The sequence below is a fragment of the Cherax quadricarinatus genome, chromosome 78, assembly GCF_038502225.1.
Source record: "Cherax quadricarinatus isolate ZL_2023a chromosome 78, ASM3850222v1, whole genome shotgun sequence".
Taxonomy (NCBI): domain Eukaryota; kingdom Metazoa; phylum Arthropoda; class Malacostraca; order Decapoda; family Parastacidae; genus Cherax; species Cherax quadricarinatus.
This window is the reverse complement of record NC_091369.1, coordinates 9,343,926-9,358,667: the sequence shown is the minus strand read 5'-3', so window position 1 is coordinate 9,358,667 and position 14,742 is coordinate 9,343,926. Positions and strand designations below refer to the sequence as shown.

Sequence of the window (14,742 nt, the reverse complement as noted above, 5' to 3'; positions counted from 1 at the left end):
CTCCTCCTCCTCCTCCTCCTCCTCCTCCTCCTCCCGCCGCCTCCCTCCTCCTCCCTCCTCCTCCCTCCTCCTCCCTCCTCCTCCCTCCTCCCTCCTCCCTCCTCCTCCCTCCTCCCTCCTCCCTCCTCCCTCCCTCCTCCCTCCCTCCCTCCCTCCCTCCCTCCCTCCCTCCCTCCCTCCTCCTCCTCCGCCCTCCTCCCTCCTCCTCCTCCCTCCTCCTGTCTCCTCCTCCCTCCTCCTCCTCCCTCCTCCTCCTCCCTCCTCCTCCTCCTCCTCCTCCCTCCTCCTCCTCCCTCCTCCTCCTCCCTCCTCCTCCTCCCTCCTCCTCCTCCCTCCTCCTCCCTCCCCCTCCTCCTCCCTCCCTCCTCCTCCCTCCCTCCCTCCCTCCCTCCCTCCCTCCCTCCCTCCCTCCCTCCATCCCTCCCTCCATCCCTCCCTGCCCTCCTCCCTACCCTCCTCCCTCCCCTCCTCCCTTCCCTCCTCCCTGCCCTCTTCCCTGCCCTCCCTCCCTCCCTCCCTCCCTCCCTCCCTCCTCTCCCTCCCTCCTCTCCCTCCTCCCCCTCCTCTCCCTCCTCTCCCTCCTCCCACCCTCCCTCCCTCCTCCTCTCCCTCCTCCTCCTCCTCTCCCTCCTCCTCCTCTCCCTCCTCCTCCTCCTCGCCGCCTAATTGTGGTTGCAGGGGTCTATTCACAGATCCTGGCCTACCTCTTGCAACTCTTCAGATTCACTCCCCCTCAGCCTTTTGGGCCCTGTCATACCTGTTCTTAAAACTATGTATGAAGCCTGCCCCCACCACTTCCTCAACAAGATCATGCCACTTCCTGATCACTCTGAGACAAATATTTTCTAACATCCTTGTCACTCATCTGTGACTTTTGCTTCAAGTAGTGTCCCCGAGTTCACATTTCTCACCTCTCAAACAGCCTGTCTTTGTCGACCATATCATTTCCCTTGAGTATTTTGTATGTTGCTGTCATATCCTCCCTGGTTCTTCTGTTCTCCAATGTCATTAGGTCCAGATTTGTTAACCTCTCATAGTTCATGCTCCTTAGCTCATGAACAAGCCTTGTTGCATATCTGCACTTTCTCCAGGTTCTTAACATACTTTTTCAAGTGTGGGTTCCATACTTGTGCTGCTTACTTGAAGAGGGGCCTGACATATGTTGTGTAAAGGGCACAGAATGACTTGGGGTGAGATTCCTGAAGGCTACTCATAGATTTGCCAGATGGACATTGGCTGCAGAGGTTATTCGGCTGATGTGAACTCTGGCTAACTCCCAAGTCTTTCTTTCCCAACTCTGTCCCCTCTAGTTTGTTCTCTGTTTCTAGTCTTCTTGCTCCTTCACCAATCTTCATAACCTTAAATTTACTGGAGTTGAATTCCAGCTATTAGTATCTGACCACTTTTGTAATTTGTCCAGATCCCTTTGGAACCTTTCCTTGTCCTCATCTGTTTTTATTGTTTTTTGTATTTTATTTTAGTTATATACACCTACCATCCGACTTACGACCGAGTTCGGTTCCGAGAAACCGGTCGTAAGTCGAAATGGTCGTAAGTCGAACTTTACTACTGAATATCAACATCACATTTTTGTAATGACTTCATTTTGTTGTTTTATTTTGGTATTTCATGTTTTACTTTACTTTTTATGTTGTTAGTACTGTATTTTATACTGTAAAGCTTAGGATAAACGCTGTGTACAACACAAATAGGTGTTTATTTCCTAGAAATTTGGCATAAAAAACACGGTCGTAAGTCGAGTGGTCATAAGTCGAGCAGGTCGTAAGTCGGATGGTAGGTGTATTAGTGAAGTAAATTAGTAATTTAGTTATCTTAGATGGAAGAATAATGATGCATCACTATATATAAATTTCATTTTTTATGTACTTGCATTTTTGTAGAAAACAATGTAAACACTGAATCTGATACATTATAAGAGCGTTAAGAGTGAATTGTTTTTGCCCAAATTAACTATATTTAGATGACTAAATTTATCCTAACTTCAGTTGATTGATACATAATGTAAATAAAGGATTGTGATGCTGTAAGTTAACATACAATAAATGTATTTTGGGAATTCTTATGGCCTTGTGTGTTAGTCTGTTCAAATATTTTTAAGTAATGATTTTAAGGAAGTTTTATGCCAGACTTGAAAACCTTAGCCTCTTAAAGTAAACCAAAGCTTACATGAGCATTATATTTTTTTCCTTGGCAAAATGATGCAAGTTGGAGCCAACAGGGTGAAAAAATGATCCATTGAAAAGGTTAATCTATGGTTTGTGGGAAGCTTTTGTTGATATTTAATGCTCAGTCTAGTTTCTGCATACTGTTTGCTCAGTTTGTGCAATTTCCTGCCTTCATGGTCTGGTTGTCTCTGAGCCATATGCTTTGAATCCACCCTGGTACTGGAAGCTTAGTACTTTACCTTTGATTCATGCTACCAAATACCGGTTAGTCAGTTGTATTACAGTCCAAATTTGGGACAGTTTGTGGCCTGTCTAGGTTTGAAGAATGGGTAAATGCTCTCCAGGTTGGAAGAATAGGTTAAATGCTTAATTTTCCTTGTACCTACATCTTGCAGCTTCTTCTGTTATTATGTGGTTTAAGAATGGAATACCTGTTTTGAGAATTAAGTTTTAGAATGATTACTTTTATATAAATTCAAGATCATATATTTATAGCAATATTTCAGTGATATATAATGGCTTACCAGCAGCAGGCAGTCTGACAAGAGATCCCTTCCCTATATGGTATAAGATGGCTTGTTTGTCATTTGAATATACGTACCATCTCTTATAATTTTCAGTTTCCTTTGCAACATCTTCCTACTTTTCGTAATGTTTTGCATAACAATGGTATTCCATTACGCACTACTTCTCTTTCCTGGTCTAACTGTGTGATATATTTGTTGCCAAAGATGAGTATTTATTTTATTATTACATACTGCCGATCATTCTGGGTAGAACTGGTGAGCAAGTGGGTATGCTTTTTGAACAAGGGGAAGAGAGCACTCATTGCTGGTGAGGGGTTCTAGCTCAAAGGAACTAGAGCTACTCTTCCCTTGCTTGGATCACACCTGATTGCCTCCCATTACCAAGTAATTTAACTCCCATGGGCTAAGCACTCCCCATTACCATAATTATTATAATTAAGCAAGAACCAGGAGAGATTACTGGAACCATCTGATATCTCATCACTCTACCTTTTGAGGAGATACGTAAATTTTCCTAAACCTAATAGATGCTCATGATCTGGTGCACCATTCTCACACACCGGAACCATCTACTGATAAACTTTGAGAATAAGCACCGGTTTGTTGCATGATAATTGTGCAGCTTTGGTACCTGCAGCTTGGGACCTATACACCTGGCCTTCCTACACACACACTGGCCACCCTCACATTTATAATATCTGATACATGTAGCCTTGATTCAGTTTGAACTGAGTTATGCCTTCAGACATGAGTTAGATACGTTAACAATTCTGGTGATTATTGTGCCCTTGGTGTAGTCCCAGATCATAATATAATTGTATGCTGGATGTAAGTAGAAGTTTGTTTATTTTACTTGTCTTGCATGTTCATGAAACAAAGAAAAGATCAGCAATCCTGCCAGAAGACAAAATTTCAACACATCGATTTCACGTTCAAATGACAGAATAGTAACAGTTCCCTGGATGGTTATTGAATATTTTTTAGTATTTTATGTACCCATATTTATTTTATCTTGTTTTTATACTGGATTTAAATTAAATTGTTGGTCTACTTGGCGGTGATTCTGGAAATTATCCCAGTAGCTCTGTTTTGGACCTGGCATCCTGGTTCACAATCTGGTCAGCCAGAACAGTCAAACATAAATACCACAGTCTGGCTGTGGTGCTTATCTCTACTACATTACCTAGCTTATTCCATTTGTTCATTATTGTTGTACTGGAAAAAAATGACTAGTGTCCCTGTTCCTCATCTGGGTGTTTAACTACCATTTGTGCCTCTTGTTTTGGTCTCTTGTCAGTTTGTCCTTATGTACTTAATTATGCATCCCATGGTCATGATCACTTCTGTCCTTGGGCTATTTCACTAACAAGGCATATCTGTTTCTTCTAATCCATACAGTTAAAATATAACAAAAAATCAAAATCTGATTTTTTTTTAATAATACTTTGTGCAATGTGGCAGATATTGAAAGTGTATAGAATAGGTAGTAAGTTACTAAATGCTATAAAGAGTTTTTATGAGGATAGTGAGGTTTAGGTTAGGGTGTGTAGGAGAGAGGGAGATTGCTTCCCAGTAAAAGTAGGTCTTAGACAGGGATGTATAATGTCACCATGGCTGTTTAACATATTTATAGATGGGGTTGTAAAAGAAGTAAATGCTAGTGTGTTGGGGAGAGGGGTGGGATTAAATTATGGGGAATCAAATACAAAATGAGAGTTGATATAGTTACTTTCTGCTGATGGTACTGTGCCTAAAGAAAAGTTGCAAAGGTTAGTGTGTAAAGGAAGAAAGTTGAGAGTGAACATAGATAAGAGTAAGATGATGAGGGTATCAAACAGTTTAGATAAAGAAAAATTGGATATCACATTGGAGGGAGTATGGAAGAAGTGAATGTGTTCAGATATTTGGGAGTTGACTTGTCAGCAGATGGGTTTATGAAGGACAAGGTTAACCATAAAATTTATGAAGGGAAAAAAGGTGAGTGGTGCTTTGGGGTATCTGGAGACAGACAACGTTATCCATAGAGGCAAAGAAGGAAATGTACTAGAGTATAATGGTGTGATGCATGGGTTGTAAATTCTGCAGCAAGGAGGAGACAGTGGAGATGTCGTGTCTAAAGGCAATGTGTGGTGTAAATGTTATGCAGAGAATCTGTAGTGTGGAAATTAGGAGAAGGTGTGGAGTTAATAAAAGTATTAGTCAGAGGGCTGAAGAGGGGTTGTTGAGGTGGTTTGGTCATTTAGAGGATGGAACAAAGTAGAATGACTTGGAGAGCATATAAATCTGTAGGGAAAGGAAGGCAGGGTAGCGGTCATCCTAGGAAAGGATGGAGGGAGGGGGTAAAGGAGGTTTTTTTGGGCAAGGGGCTTGGACTTCAAGCAAGCGTACGTGATTCAGGGAAACTGGTTAGCTGTACTTGAGTCCTGGATGTGGAAAGTACAATGCCAGCACTTTAAAGTAGTTTGGGATATTGGCAGTTTGGAGTGATATCTAAACTGTCATATTTGAGTGCCTCTACAAAGACAGTGATTATGTATGAATGATGGTAATGTGTTGAATGATGAAAGTTTTTTTCTTTTTGGGTCACCCTGCCTCGGTGGGAAACGACCAACGTGTTTAAAAAAAAAAAAAACTGTGCTGTAATAGGTACAGACTGTTGGTAATGAATACTTAAAATTAGCCTCTTAAATATGGTGTTATATGTCTTGAATGCTTCCCTGTTTGTTCCTGAAAGCACTTCTTACAATTGCAGTACAGTTAATGTTTATCATACTCTGTTCATGTTTGGTTTATTAGGACCTTGGTAGAGGTGTTGCATGTGATGTCCACCCCCAGGGTAATACTATACATTGTAATCAGTTGTCTTTTCCAGCTCGCATCCTCATTACCTCATGCTTGTTTGGAATAAACTTCAGCAACAGTTGATTGGACCATTGTTGTGGTTTGCCAGAGTTAATTTTGCTTTTTATCCTCCACAAAAGGCACCAGTTGGAAAGTATTGTTATTCTAATACCTCCAGTTTAAGGTAGATTTTTCTGATTGGCAAAAATACAGATTTCTGATGCTGAAGAATTTACACTGCATGATTGACATGGCAGCTGCTTTATGTACTGTATTATGATGACTTGTAACTTCTGATTTGGATCAAATTTTAGACAATTTTGCATGCCACATATATTTGTTCTTATATTGTGATTGTTTTCTAATGTGTCAGTGCTTTTGTTATAGTGGCTGCAATTGATATTAATAGCAAGGTGCTACATTTGCTAGAACTGAGTATTGTTGGTAGCAACTTCTTAATGCTGGACTGTACTAAGTACACGGATCTAGTTCTGAGAAACAGAAACTTTTTCCAAGCTCATGTTATGCACAACAATTTAGAGGAAGTTGAAAGCAGAGATAAGAGTCAATTAAATAAAATACAGTGGAGAAGGAAGAACAGGGGAAGAATTGGGAAGAGAGAGAAGGAATGGGCAATAGAAAGATATAGAAATGAAGGGAATGCACCTGGGTATGCATGGAAAAAATGTAACCTTGAACACATGGGAATCAGAAAAATTGTGGAAGCCTCAAATGTTAGGTGATGTCAAACAGGAAATACTCATCGTGGAGATAGAACATAGTCAAGGTGGTGCCATAACTGTATTCTGTAAGGAAATGAATCCAATACTCAAAATGACTGAGAACTCACAGTAAAAGAAATAAAATAATAATTATGTGAAATGCATAATTTTCCTTAAAATATGAAATGCAAGAATATTGATTAACTTCAAAGGCACTTGTACTTCACATACTGGTAACTTTCAAGGCACTTGTACTCCACAAACTGGAGTACCGCAGTATAGTAGCAGCTCACCTTTAAGGAAGATCCCAGGAATGTACACAGTAGTTTCACTGCCACATAAAATAAGGTATCTGAATTAATGAGATTGCTTCAGATCACCTAAATTGCATTTTCTGTAGTGCAAGCAAGAAAGATGTACTGTATGTATCCTAATTTATACCTGAAATTTCTAGTTGGTATAGCTGTATAGTCCTTGTGGCTTAGCGCTTCTTTTTGATTATAATAATAATCTAGTTGGTATAAATGTAAATTTTCATATTCATTTTGATGAGAATAGGAGGCTTACTAGTGGTGGAAAATCCTCCCTCTAATAAAAAGCATGGGTCCCATAATTACACTGAGAGAGCTGAAACCCCAGAAAGTTTAAGGATTTTAAACATACTTTGAAGATAAGGGAATTATAACCTACAGACCCCTGGCTGTCTTGATGTGGGAACATAAGTTTTGTTAGGTAGTTTTTGATTAGCCAGGCTATGAGCCTTAACTTGCCTATGTTTAGCAATGCCAACAGCAACCCTGGTCTGGGACTCGGCAATGTTGAGTGCAGTTATTATAAAGTCTTACAACTAGGAATGAGGATCATGTAATCAGCTGCAGGCAAGTTCTCATTTAATCAATCAATATTCTCTTTGGTTTCTTAATTTTACAACGTGCTTCCTGCCCCTTTAAAGAATATGAGCTACTCTCCCTTTCCTTGGATCTAGTCTGATTTCCTCTTATTCTTAAATGCACTGTATGATTCCTACAGGTTTGGCACTTCCTCCCTTTCCTTCTTTCATCTTTCCTCCTTTCTCCTTTCCTTCAACCTCTCTCTGCATCACTGCCTGTCATTCCACTCTCCCTCCACATTGCATTACAATACGTATATCCAATGTGGTATATAATAAAAAGGTCTACCCTGACACAATGCTAACAGTATATAATGTTCTTATCAAACCTCCCCACCTTGAATGTAATGTATAACTTTGGCTAGTAACTCATGTAAAACATGATAATCTTAAGATGATGCATAGAAAGATAAAACTTGTATCTTCATTAAGAAAGATGACACATGAAATTTTTTTTAAGTACCTGACCTGTTTACGGGTATAAAAAAGAAGCTATGATGCAGTTTCATTAAAACCTTCAAGAAACTAAACATATTCATTAATTACACTAGCAAAAATATCTTGTTAGCATGCAGTGTGATGGCATAATACAAAACAGTAGTATGAAACTCCCTGACAGGCAGTGGATCATAAATGTGGATAAGAACTTTTTTTTGAAAGTGTTGTAGAGGACAGTTTTTTCCCCTGAAATTGTTAGCACCAAAACAGTTCAGTCCTTTAAGAATCAAATAGATGTAAACTTTGCAGATATAGGATTCTTCTAGTGACTGTGGGTAATGGTATCCATGGTGCAGTGTTGTGTAGCAGAGTTGATAGTATTAATTATAGATACTGTGCTTGCTATGGCTGGTAGTGAAGTAGCAGTAGTAGTGCAATTATATTTGTAGTTCTAGTCCATGATTTTCATTTACTGTTTTTCCTATCAATGTATAGGCATATATTTTTTAAATAACTTGGTTGCATCTCTTTATCCTTGCTATTTGCTCATTCTTGCTCTTCTTTCAATCTTGTCTTTCACTCTTTCTCTATCTCTACCTCTCTCTTTATCTTTCTCTATCTTTTTTTTTTTTTTTTTTTTATACACAGGGTTTGACAAGGTTAAGGATTCCTAACTTTATTGGCAAGCTAAGAGCTGTTACCTGCATCAGCTCATTTGAAAGCATTTTATTGTTATGAGACATACAAGTAGGGAACAGGATGAAGTTGGAGCCGTCGGCCAGCATTTTCATTTGATCAACTGACTTTATCTCGTGACATCATTATGCTGTACTGAATGTGTTCCATACTCGAGTCATCCTGGGTATATACGATCTCAGATGGAGTGATGTTCTGAGAAGGGTACAGCCAGAGTGAAGTTGCTGCTTTCTGCCCGCCTTGTGGCATAAAAGCTTGTTTCACGCTGTCCTCAAGTGGACTCTCTCTTTCTCTCTTTTCTCTCTTTCTCTCTTTTCTCTCTTTCTTCTGTCATATATATATATATATATATATATATATATATATATATATATATATATATATATATATATATATATATATATATATATATATATATATATATATATATATATATATATATATATATATATATATATACATGGACCTCAATACATGGCATCGATAGCTATTTTTCCGCATAACATTCTCTTATCGCAAATTTTGCCTCCATACCATTAAAACCCGCATACCGATCTCTCCGAGACGCTCCAATGTCCCTCACATGTGCCGCCTCCCATTGTTTACCTGCCAGCCTCCGTAACATCCAAGCATACACTCGGAATATTCTGATCATTACAGTGTTTTCGTGGTGTTTCTGAAAATATGACCATGGGCCCCAAGAAACTTCAGTGCCAACCCTGTGGTAAAAGTGAGAATTAGTATGGAAATTAAGAAGATTTTGAAGGGTTTGGGCTAACCTGAGAAGCTCTTGCCAGTTGTGGAATCCATTGTGCCTACTTCAAAGATTAAGGAAATGTTGCAGAGTGGTTTGAACTGCAAACCTTTATAGATGAAAATCACCTGACACAGCTGTTTGTCTGCTTGTGACTATTTCAATGACAATGTTATGCCTCATTTTAGGAAAGTCTTGAAGAACGGAGGTCAAGAGCTCTATGGACAGATTTGTTGCACAGAGGTCCAGTGACTCTGAAGTGTCCTAGGGCATTAAGAAGAAGGAAGTAACTCAGAAAGACTCACACTGTCTATGAAGGATCTCTCTAAACACTAACACTCTTCTCTCCTCCTCCCATCCCATCAATCATCACCAGATCTTCAATAAAAGTAAGTGTCTAATTGCATGCCTTTTCAGTTTGTGTATTAAATTAACATTTCATGTGGTAAAAATTTTTTTCATACTTTAGCCTTCAGATTAATTTTATTTCCATTATTTCTATGGAAAATTAATCTGCATAACATTATTCGATAACGATGAGCCCTCTCACGATTAAAATCGTAACGGGGTCCACTGTATATTATTTTCAACAAGTTGCCGCTATCTATCTGTCTATCTCTGTCTATCTCTATCTCTCTCTATCTCTCTCATCTCTCTCTATCTCTCTCTCATCTCTCTCTATCTCTCTCTATCTCTCTCATCTCTTTCTATCTCTCTCTCTATCTCTCTCTCTCTCTCTCTCTCTCTCTCTCTCTCTCTCTCTCTCTCTCTCTCTCTCTCTCTCTCTCTCTCTCTCTTCTCTCTCTCTCTCTCTGTCTTCTGTCTCTCTCTCTCTTCTGTCTGTCTTCTTCTCTCTCTCTCTCTCTCTCTCTCTCTCTCTTCTCTCTCTCTCTCTCTCTCTCTCTCTCTCTCTCTCTTCTCTTCTCTTTCTCTCTCTCTCTCTCTCTCTCTCTCTCTCTCTCTCTCTCTCTGTCTGCTCTGTCTCTGTCTGTCTGTCTGCTGTCTCTCTCTCTCTCTCTCTCTCTCTCTCTCTCTCTCTCTCTCTCTCTGTCTCTCTCTCTGTCTCTCTCTTCTCTCTCTCTCTCTCTCTCTCTCTCTCTCTCTGTCTCTCTCTCTGTCTCTCTCTCTCTCTCTCTCTCTCTCTCTCTCTCTCTCTCTCTCTCTCTCTCTCTCTCTCTCTCTCTCTCTCTCCCCCCCCCCCTTTTTCTTAATACATTGATCATTTTTCCTTCCAAGATTCTAAGCATAAATATAATTTTGCATGTTATCAGTTCTTACTTTTAATATTATTGCAGATGAAAATATGGAGCCACAAGTCATGGCTTCAGAACTCCACAATGTGAGGTTGAAACTGGAAGAAAAACGTCGCAGAATAGAGGCGGAGAAGAGAAAAATGGAGCAGGCTATGAACAAACAACGACAAAAGCTTGGGAAGGAAGCCTTTATGCAGGCTGTTGTGAAAGGAGTAAGTGTATTTTCAGTGCAAACTATATTTTTCATTCTCTAATTTTATGGGATTTAATATTTTCACAGTAAAGTATTTTACTACTTATACTAGTCTGAGCTTGACTTTTGCCTGTGGGATAATTTCAATATTTTATTGTTTCCAGATACTGTACTTGTAACTAGTTTGTATGCCAAGTTGTCCAAGATTTGGACGATTCTTCCCATCAGAATTTCTTGCTTGATCTGGCTATACTTGGTAACCAGATAATTTTAAATTCTGATACATGAATGTGAATTGCCGTAGTTTTTATCTAGATAATTTCTTAATGGTAGTTTTATTTTAGCGTGCTTAGCAGATTGTTAGCAAATACTCATGCTGTTTAGTTTGGCATTTTAGAAGGTTATCTTTAGTACCATATGGTTGTGCAGCCTTAGATTCACAAGTGATAAAAGCACAATTAGTTGGGTGGGCCTAAATAGTGCATTTCCTGTGGAACACCATTATACAGTATTCCCATACTGTTACTTTGCTATTGGACCTGAGGAAGGAGAGTTTTTCAAAGAAATTGCAAATTGGACAAGTTAAAATTGGAGAATTTTATAAGGTCATAGTGTTAATGAAAGATCAGAAAGAAGGGACAAAACAATTTTTTTTTTTTATCCAAAGGGCTAGATTTTAATAAGGAATTATAATATTTTGTGAAACTGATTTGTTGAAATGAATCGTATAAGCTTTTACAAATCAACCTGCTGTATATAAAAAGACAGAGTTACCAAGGTAATAGTACTGCAGTGTGTTTGAGCGTTAAAGCAAGTGTATATAAAGTCTGTCAGTTAAAAATGGAACAGTTTCGGAGAGGCAATGAGCTGTAACTTTTAAGCCCACCTAACTTGGAAAAAAAAACTGACGTATATTGATACACTTGTTTACTTTAGAAGCCCTGTCAGAGCTTGCATCTGCTGTGCAATTGCTTGGCTCATTTTTTCATTTGTCACCCTTCCATTCATGTCTCCTTCATCTAGATTCTCTTGCCAAATTTCATTTAGTCTTCCTTGTTTATTCCCTGTACAGTAGTAGTTTGTACATTATGATCATACATCGTTATGTTTGGTAAATGGACACAGGCTGCTTATAAAACATTTATTCTGACTATTTTCTTGAGTAGGGGATATATCAAGGTAATGGACAATATAAGAATACAGATGGTATGTGAAGAAAACAGTGAGGTGTGTCAGGCAGGGCTTAATCAAGACATCATAGTTGTGTTGGTAGATGTAATATTGGCAGTAGTAGAAGAGACCATTTGTCAGGTGATAGTAGGTTTTATGGTTTTTAGGAGGATTCTTGCTAATGTTGCAGAGATGAAGTTGCCTTTGTTCTGTGTAACTGTATCTGCAGTGGAGATTAATACCATTTCTGCGCATTTTCATTTGCAGGTATCTTGTTTCTTAAGACTAAGTGGGTGTCATTCCATTTCATCAGGTGGCTGGAGATAGTAGTGTTGTACACACTTTATTGTTCCTGTTGTTGCATTTGCACACACATGTGTTCTCTTAGAAGTGCCCCTAGGTTTCTTGCTGACTTTATTTTTATAACTGGTTTTCCCCCTTTTTTTTAACTGGTTGTCTTCACCCATCCACCTCCCCCCCCCCCTTTTTTTTTAGCTAGTTGTCCCCCAGCAAGGTAGGATGACCTAAAAAAGAAGAAACACTTTCACCATCATTCATTCAATCACTGTCTTCCCAGAAGCATGCTGACATTATACATGACTAGAGTATAGGCACCATTCTTTCTTTCACCTCCAGGACTCAAGTCCAGCTAACCATTTCTCCCTGAATCCTATCATGTTATCTTGCTCATGCTCCAACAGTGTGTATACCTGATTTTTTTTTTTCCAACACGTCGGCCATCTCCCACCAAGGCAGGGTGACCCAAAACAGGAAGAAACACTTTCACGATCATTCACACATAATCACTGTCTTTGCAGAGGCACTCAGCTACAACAGTTTAGATGTCACTCCAAACAGCCAATATCCCAAACCCCTGCTTTAACTTGCAGGCATTGTACTTCCCACCTCCAAGACTTGAGTCTGGCTAACTGGTTTCCCTGTATCCCTTCACAAAATATTACCCTGCTCTCACACTTAAAATGATAGATTTTGCCATCGCCCAATAAAAAGTCGCTTCTGCTACCACTGCTGCCACATTTGCTACTACTACCATGACTTTTTGATTATGCCCCATCTCTCGCACCTCATTTTGTTCCCTTTATATATTGTGTGTCCTTGTGTTATTTGCATTGACCTGATAAAGCTCCTGCAAGTGAAACATAGCTGTAATAAATGCCTTTTTAGTTGTTCCTGTGTCTTTTACCTAACATTTTTGGTAATTTAAAGAGTATGTTTGCATCGTTCGTGTTGCGGCACTTGCAGAGATGAGTGATCTAACTCAGTCACTCTTTGCAGCTGAATTTTCTTGACTTTTTAAAGAGTCCAAGGCAAAAACTACTTTCAGCACTGGATCCTTGCCAAAGGGGCCTCTGTAGGGTTGAAGGTACATTGTGCAGGAAAGAGGTGAATTGTTTTGAGACATATCATAAAAATAAGCTCTCATTTGGCAACACCCTGTCATAATTTTAAGAAAAAAGAAAAAGCATGAACATACTATTTAGCAGCTATTTCAGTCATCACACATGGTATTTTGTATTACTTTTTTTTTTTTTTTTAACATGTCAGCTGTTCCCACCGAGGCAGGACGACCCAAATAGAAAGAAAGAAAAAACTTTCATCATTCAACACTTTCACCATCACTCATACATAATCACTGTCTTTGCAGAGGCACTCAGATACAACAGTTTAGATGTCCCTCCAAACTGCCAATATCCCAAACCCCTCCTTTAAAGTGATGGCATTGTACTTCCCATTGCATATCATCTTTCTCATTCTTTAACTTAATTATGTTTTGGACATTAAAATATGTAGAACAGACTCTTTATTGAGACAGTATTTTGCTGAGGGTAGAGCTGTATCAGGCCATGAATACATTAAGCTTTCTGGGGTTTTGTCGAGTTTCTACCGTATAAAGACTCGAGTGTTATTGCGCTGTTAGGACGAACGGGACGTACAAATGTAATGCTGGCAAGTATAGGTATGAAGACAATGTGCTGAACAGGCTTATATTGGTACAGCATTTTGCTTGGGAAGACAATGATGGGCTCTTTATTAGGGGTGCAACAAGTTCAGGAGGGCATTCTTTTAAATTGTACACTGAACCCACAGGGATTTCAGTTAACATTTCTCTTTTGCAAATGATGAGGCTCAAGTGGCAGCACCTTCGGTTCACAGCTGAGTGGACTCTGGTGCAATCCTGGTGTGAATAGAAACATTGGGCCATGTGCCTTTACACCTGTTTCCCTTGTACAACGAATAATAAGTAGGTAGCTGGTCGTTGTGGATGGCATCCCAGGGAGGGTGGTCATATATATTAGATTAAACTGGGCTTTGATATGAACTGAGGTAAGATAACAGCTCTTGGCTTAAGATAAAAATGAAATGGCATTGACGGGTTATTGATCCCATGAAAGCTGAATCTACACTGGGGTTCGTTGATGTATTATAATAGTTATTTAATGTCAAAAGTTAGAAGGTGAGACAAAGAGTTAGGGCTCATTCACCCACAGAGTGCTGAATGACCCTTTTGGGCCTAGCACTTTTCAAGAATATTATAATAATCATAATAACAACCCCTGCAAGCTCAAATTGGTAATTACTATATACACACACACACACACACACACACACGTGTGCACACACACACATGCGTGCACACACACACATGCGTGCACACACACATGCATGTGTTAGCACTATTTTTTCTACATTTACCTAACTGCTATTTGTAAAACTCAAAGAAAAATCATTGGTGCTAGATATATTCCTTATCACATTAATAACTTGCATTCTAAGACTGGTTTATTAGTAACAAGGAAATCTAATGATTCCACTAACTCCAACTCTCCTAATAATAAAATGGTGTAACCCCAAAACGAGTTCTCCTGAACTTCATAGGGAAAGGGGTCTTCCACTGGATCCTCAACTCCCACTACATCAGAGCCTGATGCTTTGGACACAATGGTAGATTCAGTGGAACAATGTCTGCCAAAGCATCCCTCTTCTCTTACCACCACTGCTACTCCACCTAACCCAGACTTATCACTGAAGGTAACTGTAAGTGTAGTTGCAT

At 39.4% G+C, this 14,742-nt stretch overlaps 1 protein-coding gene across 22 annotated transcripts in view; it reads left to right on the top strand.

Moving 5' to 3' along the window:
- Patronin (calmodulin-regulated spectrin-associated protein patronin) overlaps positions 1–14,742 on the top strand; it is a 213,072-nt gene that overhangs the window by 110,560 nt on the left and 87,770 nt on the right. For 20 of the 22 annotated variants that reach the window (XM_053795430.2, XM_053795420.2, XM_053795424.2 and 17 more), the window contains 2 exons: positions 10,349–10,518; positions 14,568–14,720. In XM_053795430.2, coding sequence (XP_053651405.1) covers positions 10,349–10,518; positions 14,568–14,720 — 323 coding nt within the window. The remainder of the gene's footprint in view (positions 1–10,348; positions 10,519–14,567; positions 14,721–14,742) is intronic. The other 2 variants (XM_053795414.2, XM_053795426.2) reach the window with 1 other exon arrangement.